This window comes from Camelina sativa, chromosome 3 (genome assembly GCF_000633955.1).
Source record: "Camelina sativa cultivar DH55 chromosome 3, Cs, whole genome shotgun sequence".
NCBI classification, from domain to species: Eukaryota; Viridiplantae; Streptophyta; class Magnoliopsida; order Brassicales; family Brassicaceae; genus Camelina; species Camelina sativa.
This window is the reverse complement of record NC_025687.1, coordinates 7,300,342-7,317,668: the sequence shown is the minus strand read 5'-3', so window position 1 is coordinate 7,317,668 and position 17,327 is coordinate 7,300,342. Positions and strand designations below refer to the sequence as shown.

Below are 17,327 nucleotides of genomic sequence, written 5' to 3'. Positions count from 1 at the left end.
AAGTTCAAAGAAAGACCAAGAGGAACGATACTATGTGTTATATACTTAGCCAAAACTTGTGGCTTGTCAGAGTGAGAGAGTGAGAGCGAGAGAGAATGGATTGTGAGCTTAAGCGTTTCTTTGTTGTATTGACTCTGTTGCGAATCTGCAAAGATGCAGCTGCTTATACTTTCCCTCTTGCACTTGCTAATTGCAAAGACCACTGCGGAGATGTCAGTGTTCTTTACCCTTTTGGGATAGGCCAAGGTTGTTACAAGGACAAATGGTTCGAGGTCGTCTGCAGCAACTCATCAGACCAAGTCTCTGTACCTTTCCTGCTTAGCATCAGACGGGAAGTTCTTTCATTTGACCTTGGAAGCTATTACTCCATCGATGGCCGTTTTCATTATCAGAGCAACAAGATTCACATTCTGAGTCCACTGAAACATACAGGTTGTTCCAATGGATCAGTAGGTGATTCGTCGTCTTTAAATCTGACGGGTAGTCCGTTCTTTATATCAGACAGTAATAAGTTCACAGCCATTGGATGTAACAACAAGGCCTTGATGAAAGGCCAAGGGTCACAGATCGTGGGATGTGAGGCCACATGTACTTACGAAAATGATACCGCCAGGGGTTGTGTGGGTTATAAATGCTGCCAGACCCAAATACCATCGGGTCTTCAAGTGTTTGATGCAACTGTGGAGAAGATGATACCCGGTCAAGCTGGATGTCAGGTTGCCTACTTGACACATTTCCAGTTGTCTCCGTTCATGTTCAAATCTCCTCAACTACCAGAGTACAGCAATTACGTGATGATGGAGCTGCAATGGGCTCTTGATGGTTTCCCCATCCCTTCCGAGGGTTCAACGACAGTATTATGCGCGGAAAGTACGAAAGGTGAACTAACTCCAATAACTTCAGCAGACCTATATCTATACCCCCCAACTGGATATCAGTGTTGGTGTAAACATGGTTACCAAGGAAATCCTTATATACCTGGTGGATGTCAAGGTCTGTACAAGCTTCTTTCTCATTCTTAAGTATATATAGCCTTCATACATAAAAATTCTGTAAGTGCTTATGTGAAGTTTGGTATTGTCCGTAGACATTGATGAATGCAGAAATTCATATGAAAATAACTGTGGAAAGAACAAGTGTGTGAATGTGTCCGGATCATTTAGATGTGAGAGAATTTGGCCAGCCATTTTAAGTAAGTTAATTTCTGCATAGCCATCTATCTTTCTACATTGAAACATGCTGAAAATGAAAAGATCAACTTACAATGTCTTGAGAGTTCTTCTACAGGTGGAACACTAAGTACTGGATTGTTGCTTTTGGTCGTTGGAACGTGGTGGCTATGCAAGGTGAATAAAAAGCGGAAAGCAGCCAAGCAGAAGAGGAAGTTCTTCAAACGAAACGGAGGTTTGTTGTTAGAGCAACAAACATTGTTCCTTCAAGGAAGTGTCAACAGAACCAAACTGTTCAGCTCCAATGACCTGGAGAAGGCAACAGATAGATTCAATGCGAGCAGAATATTAGGGCAAGGCGGCCAAGGTACAGTGTATAAGGGAATGTTGGAAGATGGAATGATTGTTGCAGTCAAAAAGTCCAAAGCATTGGAAGAAGCGAATCTTGAGGAATTCATCAATGAGATCATCCTTTTGTCACAAATTAACCACCGAAATGTTGTCAAGATCTTAGGATGTTGTCTTGAGACAGAGGTACCTATATTGGTGTATGAGTTCATCCCGAACCGTAACCTTTTCGATCATCTTCACAACCCATCAGAGGATTTCCCAATGACTTGGGAAGTCCGTCTCTACATCTCCTGCGAAGTTGCAGATGCTCTCTCATACCTGCATTCAGCCGCCTCTATCCCAATTTATCACAGAGATGTCAAGTCAACAAATATTTTATTGGATGAAAGGCACCGTGCAAAAGTTTCAGATTTTGGAATCTCGAGATCTGTTCCCATAGATAACACTCACTTGACAACAATTGTGCAAGGAACAATTGGATATGTAGACCCAGAGTACCTTCAGTCCAGCCACTTCACAGGGAAGAGTGACGTCTACAGCTTTGGGGTTTTGCTCATTGAGCTCTTAACCGGAGAGAAACCTGTCTCACTTCTGAGGCGGCAAGAAGTCAGGATGTTGGGCGCTTACTTCCTCGATGCCATGAGAAATGATAGACTTCATGAGATTCTCGATGCTCGCATCAAGGAGGATTGTGATAAAGAGGAGGTCCTTGCAGTAGCCAACCTAGCAAGAAGGTGTCTGAGCTTGAACTCAGAACATCGGCCTACCATGAGAGATGTTTCTAACGAATTGGACAGGATGCAATCCAAGAAAAGGGGCATTCAAAGCCGAATTCAGAATGACGAAGAACATAGAAACATTCGGGTTGCAATGCCCGAGTCTATGTCACTCTTTTACTCTTCTCCGGACATAGTCATTGAAAACAGCTCATTCTCACTGGAATCAGAACCACTCATGCTTCATAAGACACAGTGACAAGAAACCAATACGCTTCACCTTTCGAGATTAGTACGTCAAGAAAGAATGATATGCAATCAACCTTGAAAGTCCTCTTATAATGTGTGTGCATGTATTCCATTACCTCAGCTTATAATTCCTCTATCTGCAACTTATAAGACTTTATGTAGGAAATCATGGAAATAAAAAAGAAGCAAAACTATTTGTATTACTCTTAATTTATTTTTCACGTGTTTGGTCTATACAAATATTACACCTCAGTGCAGGTCAAATGGATACATAAAAAAAGTAAAGTTTATTGACACTCAAATACATTCAGATAACATGAATCTTATTATGTACAAGTTTAATTCCATATATGAGTGACAGTAATCATCTCATATCAACAAACTGAACTCTTTTGACATAAAAGTGGAAGCGTTTTACCCGGAAGATAAATGCATAATAGGGTGACTTCTCCGTTAACTACTTCCCTTAAAAACAACTGTTTACAACCACACGGTTTCCAGTGAGCATCATGTCCAGTTGTCTGTGCAATGAGTATAACAGCAGAAGCTTCCACTTTGACACTGGGACCGATGTCTTTTGCAGAGAAGGAACACACTCAGACATTCCATGAATATTTGACAGCTACAGCAGAAAGAAAAAAATTTTAGAGAGTGTTTTAGCAGCCTTACTGGAACATACGCAACAATCAAAGAATCGACTGTAACAATTATATACATCCAGAAAGATTATATTACCTTGGTTAAGGCGAAAAAGATTCTTCCAAGGATACACAACCAACGATGGTCCCACCGGCTGGAATACACATTGGTTTGGTCTCTCTCCAATTCAGAGGCCTATCCAATGGGTTACATACCCTCACAACGGGCAATCTGACAATGTCAAATCTCCCTGCCCCTGATTCTTCCCATTTAAGGACCTTGCCTCCTATAACATAGAGTTCACCCCTGAGAGCTGCAAACCCATATCCAAAGGCCTCTAACTCTCTCGGATGGTTAGGAAGAACAACAGAAGGAACTGAACCAATATCATACCATTCCCCATCATCTGCATCTCTGGTCTTAATCAAGCTTTCTCCCCAATCAACAATTGTGTACACACGATCATTTTTCATGACCTGAACAGCAAACTGCATGGCTCTAGAGAAAGGCCAGACATCCTCAACAGTGGACCAAGTCATGTCTATTGGATTTAAAACTTCAGATGAATTTTGCTCTGCAAATCCCACCTGGTCACTCAGAACATGAAAACACCCTCTGTACGATAATCCCGAGCAGTCCATCTGTGGTCTAGGCATTGCTGGTAGTTCCTCCCATCTGCAATACTGCTATGTCAGACTCCAATTTGACAGCTTCTCAAATAAAAAATAAGAAAACTTAAAACCAAAAATATTATCTTGTGGAGGTTCTATTACTACACCAGATATTACACAAGAATAGAGGCGGAAAAAGTACCTATCGGCGACAGGATCATAAACCTCAGCAGATGGAATTCCCCTGGAATGGGTTAAATTGCGACCACCAGCAACATAAACCTTGCCAGAGACAGCAGTACAAGCAAAGTGAGTCCGTGGAGTTCGCATACTAGCAACCATTTTCCATTCTTTCTTAAACGGATCAAACCGCATGACATCTTTAGTAACAACAGGCTTCTGATGAGGAAACGATGACACAGAAGGAGCATAGCAACCCCCAATCACAAGAAGACAATTGGAAACACAAACACAGGCAAAACCAGAATGATGCCAGCCATCTTGAACAGCTCTAGTTCTAGGCAAAGGATGCCATCGATCAGCTTCAGGATCATAAGCAACCCATTGGTTCTTAGAACGTTCTGTCAACACAAACAACCAGCTCCCTGACCATCCATTCCTAGCTTTATAGCATGAATAATCAACGCTACGAAGTAAATCTCTCCAGCCTCTGGAAACACACTCGAGCACTCCATGATACCCATGAGAAAGCTTCGCTATGCATCTCAAAGCCAAATCATCAGGTAAACCTGGGATTATAGACTGCTCTACCCACTCCCTGAAAACAACAATTCATACCCACTAACGATCAAACCTCTTTCAATCAATAATCAAAAATTCAATCACTGTCGTAGAAAAAAAAAATCAAAAATTTTTAACGTAATTTGGAATCAAGGAGATAAAAGGTTAAAGATTTAGATTCAATTATGTACAAGAAACAAATTTAGAGAGCTAACACTTACATAAATCGAACTTGAGAGATTGTTGTAACGTATTCTGCGATCCCCTTCTCGAAATTGCTTTAGAACACTAAAAAAATTACCCTTTCTTCAAAATCCACCACTCTCCCGGAAACGAAACGCCATTAACGATAACAGGAAGAATCAAAAATAGAAACTCAAATCAGACCGATCTATCTATAATTGAAGCAAGCACACTGAGAGAGGAACTCAAAGATTCTGGAAAATACATAAAAGACCCGAGGACGACGAAAGAGAGACAGAACACAAGGAGGGGTCAAGCATGGGACAATCGAATTGGATTGGATAGATCCATTAATTATTTATGGGTCGAAAATATCCAAATAATATTTATTTGATCCTTTCTTTATTACATGATTTATGTTTCTTAACCCCTTACTTTCTTAGATAATTTATTTAACCCCTAACTTTAAACGATCGCAATTTCGTAAACGGCGTCGTTTTTGACTTCATCTTTCTTATCTTTATCTTCTTCTTCCAACGGTGCGTGACTCCATTTCCTCCGATTCACGGTGGTTCCGCGACTACAGAGTCAGAATTCGACAAGCTGATCCCTTTACACAATTCGATCGCCGTGAAATTAAAGGTTCAATCAAAGATCCTATTGATTTCTTGGTAAGCAATTCGATTCTTTTAACGATGTTATTATATAGGCCAATCCTAGAGCATTGATTTGGGATATATCTGTCTCTGAATCGCTCCGATCCTCCCTGATTCTGGATCAATTTGTGTATATTTGTTGTTTCTGTTGCATCTTCTATATACATGGTTGATCAAGTTAGTATTTTTTTTTTTGTTGAAATTGATCATGGTCTGTATAATTGGTATCGACTTTGATTAGTTTTTTGATTGATATAGGAATCAGGTCAATGGCTTCCTCTTCGGATTCATGGATGAAATCATACAACGAGGCTTTAAAACTTTCAGAGGAGATAAATGGAATGATGTCAGAAAGAAGTTCATCAGCTGAAACAGGGCCTGATGCTCAGCGTCGTGCTTCAGCTATACGAAGAAAGATCACCATGTTCGGAACCAAATTAGACAGTCTTCAGTCCCTTCTTGCTCAAATTCATGGAAAACCTGTGTAAGCCATTAATCCTGATTCCTTAACAACTGTAAAAACTAAGACACTTTTTAAAAAAAAAGTTTAGTATTTAATCTCATCTTTGTCAAATCTGAATTCATTTACTTACTGACACAGTTCAGAGAAAGAGATGAACCGGCGCAAGGATATGGTAGGGAATTTGAGGTCAAAATCAAACCAGATGGCGAATGCTTTGAACATGTCAAACTTTGCCAATAGAGACAGCTTGCTTGGACCTGAAATTAAGCCTGATGATTCCATGAGCAGAGTGACTGGCATGGATAACCAAGGAATTGTTGGGTATCAACGACAAGTTATGAGAGGTAACCTCTTTTTTTCTTCCTGATACAGATGTTTGCTTCTGTATTAGTTTATGTATTGAATATGTTCATTTCTTGTGACTAGAACAAGACGAAGGACTTGAGCGATTGGAGGAAACAGTCATGAGTACAAAACACATTGCTATGGCTGTTGGTGAAGAGCTTGACTTGCAGACTAGGCTTATTGTATGTCTCAGTCTTTTTTATTGCCTTTGCCTTGATTTGGATTTCCTGGTCATAACACATCTGGATATTCCTTTATGCAGGATGACTTGGATTACCATGTGGATGTTACTGACTCTCGCTTACAGGTAATATATTGCTTCAACTCTTATATATTTCAACAATTTACTTCGGTATCCCAAGCTGTAGTTGGTTCATGCATGAAGTAATTGATCTATTGGTGATCTGTTTTGGTTTGCTCAACCAATAACCACATTATGCTAAGCTAGTGACTAATTAAAGACATTGATCTGTTCTGTATGTTGTTTCCTATTACAGAGAGTGCAGAAGCACCTTGCTGTCATGAATAAGAATATGAAAAGTGGTTGTTCTTGCATGTCAATGCTCTTGTCAGTGCTGGGGATCGTCGGTCTTGCTGTTGTAATATGGCTGTTGGTTAAGTATCTGTAATACCAACATCCGAGAACTTATAAGTTTCTCTGTAGGTCACTGGCCTCTCCTCTCTCTGTGAATGATTGCGATGTATTTCCTCATTTCACATTTGTGAATGGTTGAGCTTTTCATTTCTCTTCTGTTGCAAGAGCCCTTAATAATAGTATATGTAATGTGTGCAGTTTTCATTTCTCTTATATTGCAAAACCCCTTAAAAACTATATGTAATGTTGTGTGCAGTTTTCGCCATTTGCTGTCTGAAAAAAGATTTTTAAGTGGTAGCAAGTAAAATGCAGAGACAAAAACGTATCTATATGAGACTTGTTCTTCCACGAGGAAACTTGGCTTCACTATATGAAAATGAAACAAATAGCATGTTGTGACATTCGTTAAAACTGATTTTCATGTCATCAATGGAAAGAAAACCAATCATGAAATGAAAATCAGTGATTGCTTCTTTGATCACGTTTTTTGGATTTGTTGACTCACAGCCATTTTCTCCAGCTACTTGATCTTAGCTCGCCAGAGAAGAACCTGGGAATGCTTAAAAGACTGTTGACTCTTGTCAATCCTTCCAACGCCGACCACTCTTCATCATCCTTAACCGATATACACTCGGCGAGTGTTGTCTTCTTGGACTCAATCCTGCAACTCTCAGGCGTCTTATCTTCTCTTATCTCCCAAACCGGTATGATCACATCTGTTTCTGTTGCAGCCTCTTCCTTCTTGTCAGCATCTTTGTTTACTGTGATGGTGACACACTCTGTAGACTATTTGTGTGAATGATTTTTGGAATCTGAAACTTCAATTGACGCTTCTGCTGGAGAATCTTCAAGAAAGAGGCATACTACAGCACAGTCATCGTTCTTGGAAGTAGGATACTTCAGCCTCCATGCTCGAACTGCTGTGTCGACTAGAGAACGAGCCGCGGTGTTTCGACTAGGAGCTGAAGCCACTATATCAACAGCTTCTTTGTTCGACAAAACATCCCATACCTAGCATAACAGACACTTGAGCTCCAAAGATTTCGATAATAAACCCGTGAGAAGAATAAGATGAGAAATGTACCCCATCTGTGGCTAGAATAATGAACTGATCTCTTTCAGTGAGTCGATGGTAGTTAATATCCGGAACGGAGATTAGACCGTAATCTTTAAGACAGAAGTCCCCAAAAGCTCGAGCCATTGCTAGACCAGGTGAATCGCTGTTTGGTAACCAGACACGCGCAACCTCAGGCTCGTCTTGTAAAGCAAAGACTCTACCTCTACATTTCTGGATTCTTGCTGATTCACCTGAAGTAGTTTACATACAGAAGAAAAATTGGATTGGTGTTTCCAAAATGATCAATACTGACAACATGAAGAGTCTTACTTGGCAAATCTGGTTTTAAGTCTATAGTCAATTTAACAGCGACCAAAGCATTGTCTTGGTCTATGGTGGCAAGAACGGCTCTCGAGTCACCGATATTTCCCACCACCAGATCCTTACCCTATAAAGATAATACACCAAACAGTCAGAGCAGTTAACATAGAGAACCAATGAGGGAGTATATCACCGGTGACATGACTTTCACCTGTTTGATCACAGTGACAGAAGTCGTTCCACTGCAGAAACAGTTGATAGTTGGATGCATTTTTAACTCTTTATCCATCTGTTGACAAGTCTTCAGCAAAGCCCGTTTCAGCGGCAGATACATCTCCGGAAGTAGCTTCTCGTCATTCTCACTCTGCTGTAAGTCACACAATTGCTCTTCGTCTACACAAGTATCAAACTCGAGGCCATTCTTGGAGCCGCTTTGTTCTGTTACCGAGGTCGTTTTCAATTGAGTTGATAATGTGAAAGGTAACATATCGCGGACTCTCTTTGAAACCATATGACCAAACGGACCATGTCCATCGAATACACCACACAACACTGTATCGCTTCTCGAACAGAAATTCTGAAAAGAAGTTGAAGAAGAAGGATATATCAAAAACCTGAACCAAGGTTGATAAGTGAAAACTCAAAACAACACAAGAAGAACATAAATAGTAACAAGAAGAGTTCTTGCAGCTGCAACTAACACAGAGAAATCAATAGTTTTCTTCAATAAGTGAACCATAGCAAAAACTTGTAAAACCAAATAATCCCACATTTCATCAGTCAATTTCCAAAAAAAGGGAGAGACAAGAACGAACCTCCCAGACAAGCATGGCGTCTTGGTTAGTTCCTTTTTTGCCTTGTTGTGTGTAAAGACAAGCAATATCACTTGAACCATTGCCAACAAGCCGACCCACGACTTGTTGTTGAATCTCATCGATTTGGCCGCCGCTATATAAATCTTTCTGTCTCCTCAGCCTCCCAGTGCTTTGTCTCTCGGCCGTAGTAACGACAGTGCTTGATGTTCCCGTTTCCTTCCTCGTGGTGGTCTTATCAATTCTCGAATGACACAGACCCATTTTATTAATATCAAATCTTTCGAGACAAGTTTAAGCCTTTTTTCTTAAAAATCGATAGTTAGAATCTACCAGAGAGACCTGATTTGGTTGGCAATAAATTCCCCCGGTTAAAGACTCTCAAGCTTCCATTACAGAAATCATCAGTGGGGAATAGAGAGAAGAAAAAACATATCTTTACTAAAAAAGTAAAACCATAGAAACAACCAAAAAATGAAAAATCTCGTAAACTGTTAAAGATTCTATGTTTGAAAAGAGACGCCAAAACTTGAACACAGACAAGAGCACCAAAGTGTTTACTAACTCCACTACCAACACATAAGACTGACTGACTAACTATTCAAAAAAGTAATAAAAGTATTTTTCTTTGAGTCAAAAAGAAGGGAGAGACATTGCAAACAGGTCTACTGCTACTGCACGTGAGCTCATTAATCAACACTGTTACTAAAACGTAAAAGAAAAATTTACTTCTTTGGCTGAGAAACCAGTTGTCCTAACTTGTACCACCCACACACCAACTGATAAAACAATTAGAATTGTTCACGTCATCGACAATAAACAAGAAACGTTTCTTTTGTCCTTTGGTCGACTGATAGATATTGCGATCAATTTAGTACTACATATATGTTTTATGCTTCTCGAAACCAAAGTTGGTTGAACCGTTAAAGCTCTCTCAAATTCGGACAAGAGAAAACATGTAGTGAGAATGTGAGATTAAAAAAGGAAAGAAAAATCCCGGTTAACAACCTTAACCAGCACAAGAAATAATAACAATGATCTCGGTTTGTTTCAGATAAACCGGCTTTGACCACCGCTTGAAGCCTTCAACCAAACAAAGAGATTGACATTAGATAGGGTCTGAGAGCAAGCGATACGGTTAATCCAATTCTCTCATTTCATACAAAGATCGTAACCCTAGCGATTTCAATACAACTCTCATCTCATACAATCGAGATCAATTAACCCTAGCGAAATCGAAGATGCCGAAGAAGATGGGTGTGAACAGCAAGGCGGAGGTCGCCAAATCCCGGAAGAACGCCGCCGAGGCTGAGCAGAAGGATCGTCAGACACGGGAGAAGGAGGAGCAATACTGGCGCGAGGCGGAAGGTCCTAAATCCAAGGCGGCGAAGAAGCGGGAGGAAGAGGCGGAGAAGAAGGCTGAGACCGCCGCTAAGAAAGCTGAGGCGAGGCGTCTCGCTGAGCAGGAGGAGCAAGAGCTGGAGAAGGCTCTTAAAAAGCCGGATAAGAAGGCGAGTCGCGTCACTGTTCCGGTCCCTAAGGTCACAGAGGCTGAGCTCATCCGAAGGCGCGAGGAGGATCAGGTGGCTCAGGCCAAGAAAGCAGAAGACTCTAAGAAGAAACAGACTCGCATGGCAGGGGAAGATGAGTATGAGAAGATGGTACTTGTGACCAATACCAATCGCGATGATTCTCTCATCGAGGCCCATACCGTTGACGAGGCACTTGCACGGATTACGGTGTCAGATAACCTCCCCGTTGATCGACATCCGGAGAAAAGGCTTAAGGCTTCCTTTAAGGTTATCTCTTGTGCCTTCTTTGCTTTTAGCTTATTAATTCATAGCAAGTGTTTGATTGATGCTCAGATTTCGTAACATCCGTAATTCTATTGGGAAGATTTTATAGTGTATCCTTGCTTGTCCTGAGCTGAGTTCTAGAAGATATTAGTGATATGCTAAGTTCTGGTGGATTTATAGATTGTATGATAGATTGATCACTGATCATGATATGCTAAGTTCTGGTGGATTTATGTGCTGATCCCTTGATATTATTGTGGTTGAAGGCATATGAAGAAGCTGAACTTCCAAGGCTGAAGGAGGAGAAACCAGGTCTTANGCTTCTCGAACAGAAATTCTGAAAAGAAGTTGAAGAAGAAGGATATATCAAAAACCTGAACCAAGGTTGATAAGTGAAAACTCAAAACAACACAAGAAGAACATAAATAGTAACAAGAAGAGTTCTTGCAGCTGCAACTAACACAGAGAAATCAATAGTTTTCTTCAATAAGTGAACCATAGCAAAAACTTGTAAAACCAAATAATCCCACATTTCATCAGTCAATTTCCAAAAAAAGGGAGAGACAAGAACGAACCTCCCAGACAAGCATGGCGTCTTGGTTAGTTCCTTTTTTGCCTTGTTGTGTGTAAAGACAAGCAATATCACTTGAACCATTGCCAACAAGCCGACCCACGACTTGTTGTTGAATCTCATCGATTTGGCCGCCGCTATATAAATCTTTCTGTCTCCTCAGCCTCCCAGTGCTTTGTCTCTCGGCCGTAGTAACGACAGTGCTTGATGTTCCCGTTTCCTTCCTCGTGGTGGTCTTATCAATTCTCGAATGACACAGACCCATTTTATTAATATCAAATCTTTCGAGACAAGTTTAAGCCTTTTTTCTTAAAAATCGATAGTTAGAATCTACCAGAGAGACCTGATTTGGTTGGCAATAAATTCCCCCGGTTAAAGACTCTCAAGCTTCCATTACAGAAATCATCAGTGGGGAATAGAGAGAAGAAAAAACATATCTTTACTAAAAAAGTAAAACCATAGAAACAACCAAAAAATGAAAAATCTCGTAAACTGTTAAAGATTCTATGTTTGAAAAGAGACGCCAAAACTTGAACACAGACAAGAGCACCAAAGTGTTTACTAACTCCACTACCAACACATAAGACTGACTGACTAACTATTCAAAAAAGTAATAAAAGTATTTTTCTTTGAGTCAAAAAGAAGGGAGAGACATTGCAAACAGGTCTACTGCTACTGCACGTGAGCTCATTAATCAACACTGTTACTAAAACGTAAAAGAAAAATTTACTTCTTTGGCTGAGAAACCAGTTGTCCTAACTTGTACCACCCACACACCAACTGATAAAACAATTAGAATTGTTCACGTCATCGACAATAAACAAGAAACGTTTCTTTTGTCCTTTGGTCGACTGATAGATATTGCGATCAATTTAGTACTACATATATGTTTTATGCTTCTCGAAACCAAAGTTGGTTGAACCGTTAAAGCTCTCTCAAATTCGGACAAGAGAAAACATGTAGTGAGAATGTGAGATTAAAAAAGGAAAGAAAAATCCCGGTTAACAACCTTAACCAGCACAAGAAATAATAACAATGATCTCGGTTTGTTTCAGATAAACCGGCTTTGACCACCGCTTGAAGCCTTCAACCAAACAAAGAGATTGACATTAGATAGGGTCTGAGAGCAAGCGATACGGTTAATCCAATTCTCTCATTTCATACAAAGATCGTAACCCTAGCGATTTCAATACAACTCTCATCTCATACAATCGAGATCAATTAACCCTAGCGAAATCGAAGATGCCGAAGAAGATGGGTGTGAACAGCAAGGCGGAGGTCGCCAAATCCCGGAAGAACGCCGCCGAGGCTGAGCAGAAGGATCGTCAGACACGGGAGAAGGAGGAGCAATACTGGCGCGAGGCGGAAGGTCCTAAATCCAAGGCGGCGAAGAAGCGGGAGGAAGAGGCGGAGAAGAAGGCTGAGACCGCCGCTAAGAAAGCTGAGGCGAGGCGTCTCGCTGAGCAGGAGGAGCAAGAGCTGGAGAAGGCTCTTAAAAAGCCGGATAAGAAGGCGAGTCGCGTCACTGTTCCGGTCCCTAAGGTCACAGAGGCTGAGCTCATCCGAAGGCGCGAGGAGGATCAGGTGGCTCAGGCCAAGAAAGCAGAAGACTCTAAGAAGAAACAGACTCGCATGGCAGGGGAAGATGAGTATGAGAAGATGGTACTTGTGACCAATACCAATCGCGATGATTCTCTCATCGAGGCCCATACCGTTGACGAGGCACTTGCACGGATTACGGTGTCAGATAACCTCCCCGTTGATCGACATCCGGAGAAAAGGCTTAAGGCTTCCTTTAAGGTTATCTCTTGTGCCTTCTTTGCTTTTAGCTTATTAATTCATAGCAAGTGTTTGATTGATGCTCAGATTTCGTAACATCCGTAATTCTATTGGGAAGATTTTATAGTGTATCCTTGCTTGTCCTGAGCTGAGTTCTAGAAGATATTAGTGATATGCTAAGTTCTGGTGGATTTATAGATTGTATGATAGATTGATCACTGATCATGATATGCTAAGTTCTGGTGGATTTATGTGCTGATCCCTTGATATTATTGTGGTTGAAGGCATATGAAGAAGCTGAACTTCCAAGGCTGAAGGAGGAGAAACCAGGTCTTACTCACACTCAGTACAAGGACTTGATTTGGAAGATGTGGAAGAAATCACCAGATAATCCTCTTAACCAGGTTAGTTAATGGGGATAGGAATTAAGAGTGGCTTGTTCAACTGTTCAAAATGCATTATGTGGTTGGTGTTTTTATACCCAAAAAAAAGGTTATCAGTTAACGCACCTTAGGGCTATGGACTGGAAGCAGTAGTGGGCAGATGGTTTATTTGAATTAATAGTGATTGTTTATTTCGAAATAAATGGAAGCTGAAATATGCGTTGAACAGGCTGCTGCTGCTGAGTGAAATGCAACTTTGGAGTGGGAACAAGGGAATGAATGTATCATGAAGAAGGGAGATGCATGGCAGAGAGTATGATGAAGATCTTTCCTTTCCCAGAGAAAATGTTGAGTGGGAGAGACTATGTGTAACATACTTTGGGCATGATTCTGCTGGCCAACGTTGCTTATTGTTTCTTGTGCTGTGTGTATAAACACATGATATAGTAGACAAGATCGATAAAATAAGGATATCCGTGAGCTATTATAATAACAACCACATCATATGTTTATGACCACAGTTTAATTGTTAACATTAGTTTTCTGTTTCCTGTGCTATTTATGAGAAAAAAAAACTTAAAAACACAACGGTGAGTCAAACTTGTTCTATAAGATAAATATGGAGATGTATGAATAAGAAATGAGATTATGAGCAGAGTAACAGTTCAGAAGAGGGGGGACAGAAAATTTTCTTGTGCTCTGCTTTGGTTAAAAAAGCCAGATTTTGTCTCAGTCTTCAAAATCTGCGGAGTGCTCTAGCAGATAGTTTGCAGCCAATTCCTCGTTACGGTCACACGCAAGGAAGGCTTCTATGACTAATGCTCTATCAAACCCCATTGCTTCGAGCTGAGCAAAGATGTTTAACGCACGAGTTAGAAAGGATGAGAAAATTTTATTACAGTTTGTTATAACGGTGTGTATGTGTGTGTATGTACCCGTTGAATCGCTTCTTGCTCTGCAGGGGTAACGTTGACTGCGTGGGGCATTTCTTGCTCAGGTTGATCGAAAATATCCATATCCCTGAGAGTTTTGAACAATTAATAAGAGCCATTGAGTCATGGGATCACATATAGACGTGATTGCTTTAATCACACAATGGCCAAACCAAACCAAGAGAACGATCTGCAGACTAGATACTCACCCGTCAGATCCTTCGTAGGGCTCATTTAGTAACTGAAGAAATTCGGTTTGGTTCTCTTGAATTAGCCTCAGAAGTTGGGGGTTCTGCTTTCCGAGCTCTTGAAGCATAGGCTGTAACAGAAGCGGCAACCGAATAGTGAAATGTTCAGAAGCAATATAAAGGCCAGCCAATCATGGACCCAAAATAAATGATAAGACTCGCTCACCTGCAGAATCTGGGGGTTGGAATTGACCATGGTGCGTAATTGTTGGAACTAGAACATATGGAAACAAAACAAGATTAGTGTATGAGGAAGCTGTATCAAATGGTTAAAGCAATATCACATAGAAGTAGGCTAGAATACACCTCCGAAACAAGCTTCTAACAAATCTGGTGACCAAGTTTCAAATCCTTAATCATTCTATTCGAGCTCACAAATGAAAAGAGGGGTTAAGAATAAAATGATAACCTGATCATTGCCTCTGAGGAATTCAAGCGTTCCAAGATCTCCACCTACAGCATCAGAAACTGCTTCCTGGAAAGGAAAAGAAAGAACCCATATCATGCAATGGGAACTCAGCTTCAATTATCTCTTTCCCCTGAAACAAAAGTACCAAGCTCTTACCTGGGGAAACAAATCCAAAGGAGATGAATTAGGTCCTCCAGAAGCAGGAGGAGCAGCATGTTCTGCATCAGATCCTACTCCAGAAGGAATAGTTGCTGCTGGAACGACTACTGTTTCAGGAATTCCCTGAAAATTAAAATAGATATCAGCACTTTCATTCCATGAAAATATAACAGACGCCTGTTACAGAGAAAGGGCATACAGAATATAGATAATCCACTGCTCTCTCAGGGTTGTTATACGCTGCACGAAGAGCACGAGTAACTGTTTCTTTGTCCCAGCTCCCACCTCCCATTTCCATTATTTGTTGAACCATTTGCTCAACACTACTGCCACTAACTAAAGTTGAAGCAGCTTGACCATAAGTGTCACTTTGAGACCTACAATGGTGTGGATATCATAGAGTATCCATCAAAATCCTCAAAATACAAATGCAAGTGTCTTAAGTTAATGAAGATAAAATAAATATCCAATGAAGCCTCTTATTTCAAAAATAAAACATACGCAGGTTGTTCTTGAGCGGAAGTAGAATTTGGAGCTGGCACAGCTATTGATTGGGTTGTCAATGGAGCTGCAGGCTGGTCAATTGATACAAACTCGTGTCAAATGAACCGAGTAAACAAGACGTTGATTGCATAATTCCCAACAGAAAAGATATGTAAGAAAATTACCGTTGTTGAAGATACGGTAGATGTAGGGGTGGAAGTAGGCTGTGAGATAACAAAGTTCTCCAATGAGGGAATACTCTCAACTGACCAAGTGATGTGCACAAACATGAGAAAGTAATAAATAAACTTACCTGAACAGAAGAGGGACCAACAGAACTTGCAGCTTTACTCTATCCATTGCAAAGAAAAGGCAAGAACATTGTTAGTGCAAGCACATAGGTTCTCTTGTTCACAAAATACATCTCTCAAGTATTTGCTTATAACAAAAGCAAAGGCTTCTCAGTTGGAGTTTCTATTATTGTTTGTGACTACTAGTATTAAAAATACAACCAGCCAGTATGTGGGATATACAAATCCGGTTTATCATACTATTACAAAAGCACTATCCTCCTACCTAATAGGAAGATAACGAATTAAAAACAAGTACCTTGCTAAGCATGACAACAAGAAAACCTTCTTCGGTGACCTTGTTCTCCACCAAAGTAGTTTCATCTTTCAAAACTTTTCCATTGTGAATTAGCAATTGCTGTCCACAAGGATAGTTGTCTTTGCTTTGTGAATCTTCAATGTTCTTCTTCACTGCCATTATCTTTTCATATAAAGTAGAAAAATCCCAGAAAATAACCATATAAGAACCTCATCGACACTTACTTAACCAAATACATTTCATCGGAAAACTCAAAATTCTGAATCTAGCATATTTAAAAAGCTGTTTATCAACAAAGCTAAGTCCCATATGTTTTTACATAACCCAGATTGGTATTTGCAGCATCTCTCCTCGTTTGAAACATATCCAGATTTTCATGATACAAAATTACATGCACGAAGGAAGCGGAGATGGAGAAGGACTAACCGTGTCGGTGGGCAGAACCCTGATTTCGAAATGACTACCCTTAAGAGTCTTCACGGTGAGCTTCATGTCGTCGAATTTAGACTAGAAGAAGATATTTCCGGCGGCGTCGGCGAACTCCGGCGAGGAAGCGAGAAAATAGAGTGACCTAAAAAAAAAAAACAAAAATATATTTTTTTTGATTTCCAACAATTGTAGCACAATGCCGACTTTAGCAAATCAGGGTCAATATTAGCGTTTCGGATTTTAAAACGCGGCAATAGCAACCCCCACGTGCATCGCACGCTGACACACGCCCTTAGCCAAAAAATATCATCATGCGGAGACAGACTCTCTCAAATATTTTTTTTTTCCAGCCAATTCATCATTAAGGTCACAGGTCACCTGTGTGTCTGCATGGGTAAAGCATATTTGTTGCTCGGGTTGATTGAGAGTATCCATATCCCTGAGAGTTTTGAACAACCAGGAAGAGCCATTAAGTCATGGGATCGCATATAGACGTGAATGTTTTTGACTTATTGATCATTCACAGATTTAGCGATTCAATAAGTTTCCACGGGTAAAATGGAGATCTTCTTGATCATAATATTAACACTGAAATTATAACTAAAATTATGAAATTTTAGT

At 40.4% G+C, this 17,327-nt stretch overlaps 6 protein-coding genes and 1 pseudogene across 7 annotated transcripts; 4 read left to right on the top strand and 3 right to left on the bottom strand.

Moving 5' to 3' along the window:
* Positions 36-2,695, top strand: LOC104775238 (wall-associated receptor kinase-like 8). Its single transcript, XM_010499434.2, has 3 exons — positions 36-993; positions 1,088-1,192; positions 1,288-2,695. The coding sequence occupies exons 1-3, from the start codon at positions 96-98 to the stop codon at positions 2,493-2,495; spliced, it is 2,211 nt and encodes a 736-aa protein (XP_010497736.1). The 5' UTR covers positions 36-95; the 3' UTR covers positions 2,496-2,695.
* LOC104775225 (F-box/kelch-repeat protein At1g16250-like) lies at positions 2,754-4,997 on the bottom strand. Its single transcript, XM_010499430.2, has 4 exons — positions 4,698-4,997; positions 3,938-4,513; positions 3,221-3,799; positions 2,754-3,107 (listed from the first exon to the last, which is right to left on the bottom strand). Coding segments are annotated over exons 1-3 (1,152 nt in total). The 5' UTR covers positions 4,700-4,997; the 3' UTR covers positions 2,754-3,107; positions 3,221-3,225.
* On the top strand, positions 5,161-6,924 carry LOC104775201 (syntaxin-51). Of its 2 annotated transcripts, none has more exons than XM_010499423.2 (6): positions 5,161-5,330; positions 5,581-5,799; positions 5,917-6,122; positions 6,205-6,305; positions 6,386-6,430; positions 6,621-6,752. In XM_010499423.2, exons 2-6 carry the CDS (start codon positions 5,585-5,587, stop codon positions 6,750-6,752), a joined length of 699 nt encoding a protein of 232 aa, XP_010497725.1. In that variant the 5' UTR covers positions 5,161-5,330; positions 5,581-5,584. The 2 variants fall into 2 exon arrangements, with proteins under 2 accessions (XP_010497725.1, XP_010497722.1); XM_010499420.2 differs by having other exon boundaries at positions 5,164-5,330; positions 5,574-5,799; positions 6,621-6,924.
* LOC104775187 lies at positions 7,011-9,507 on the bottom strand (annotated as a pseudogene).
* LOC104778736 (coiled-coil domain-containing protein 124-A-like) lies at positions 9,996-10,782 on the top strand. The gene has a single exon (XM_019239757.1). The coding sequence runs from the start codon at positions 10,150-10,152 to the stop codon at positions 10,780-10,782; it is 633 nt and encodes a 210-aa protein (XP_019095302.1). The 5' UTR covers positions 9,996-10,149.
* On the top strand, positions 12,373-13,955 carry LOC104775157 (coiled-coil domain-containing protein 124). Its single transcript, XM_010499409.2, has 3 exons — positions 12,373-13,075; positions 13,339-13,458; positions 13,667-13,955. The coding sequence occupies exons 1-3, from the start codon at positions 12,518-12,520 to the stop codon at positions 13,682-13,684; spliced, it is 696 nt and encodes a 231-aa protein (XP_010497711.1). The 5' UTR covers positions 12,373-12,517; the 3' UTR covers positions 13,685-13,955.
* Positions 13,898-16,911, bottom strand: LOC104775172 (probable ubiquitin receptor RAD23a). The gene is made up of 12 exons (XM_010499414.2): positions 16,704-16,911; positions 16,278-16,439; positions 15,982-16,020; positions 15,854-15,892; positions 15,687-15,760; positions 15,385-15,562; positions 15,183-15,308; positions 15,027-15,092; positions 14,784-14,831; positions 14,579-14,688; positions 14,373-14,457; positions 13,898-14,283 (listed from the first exon to the last, which is right to left on the bottom strand). Exons 1-12 carry the CDS (start codon positions 16,767-16,769, stop codon positions 14,167-14,169), a joined length of 1,110 nt encoding a protein of 369 aa, XP_010497716.1. The 5' UTR covers positions 16,770-16,911; the 3' UTR covers positions 13,898-14,166.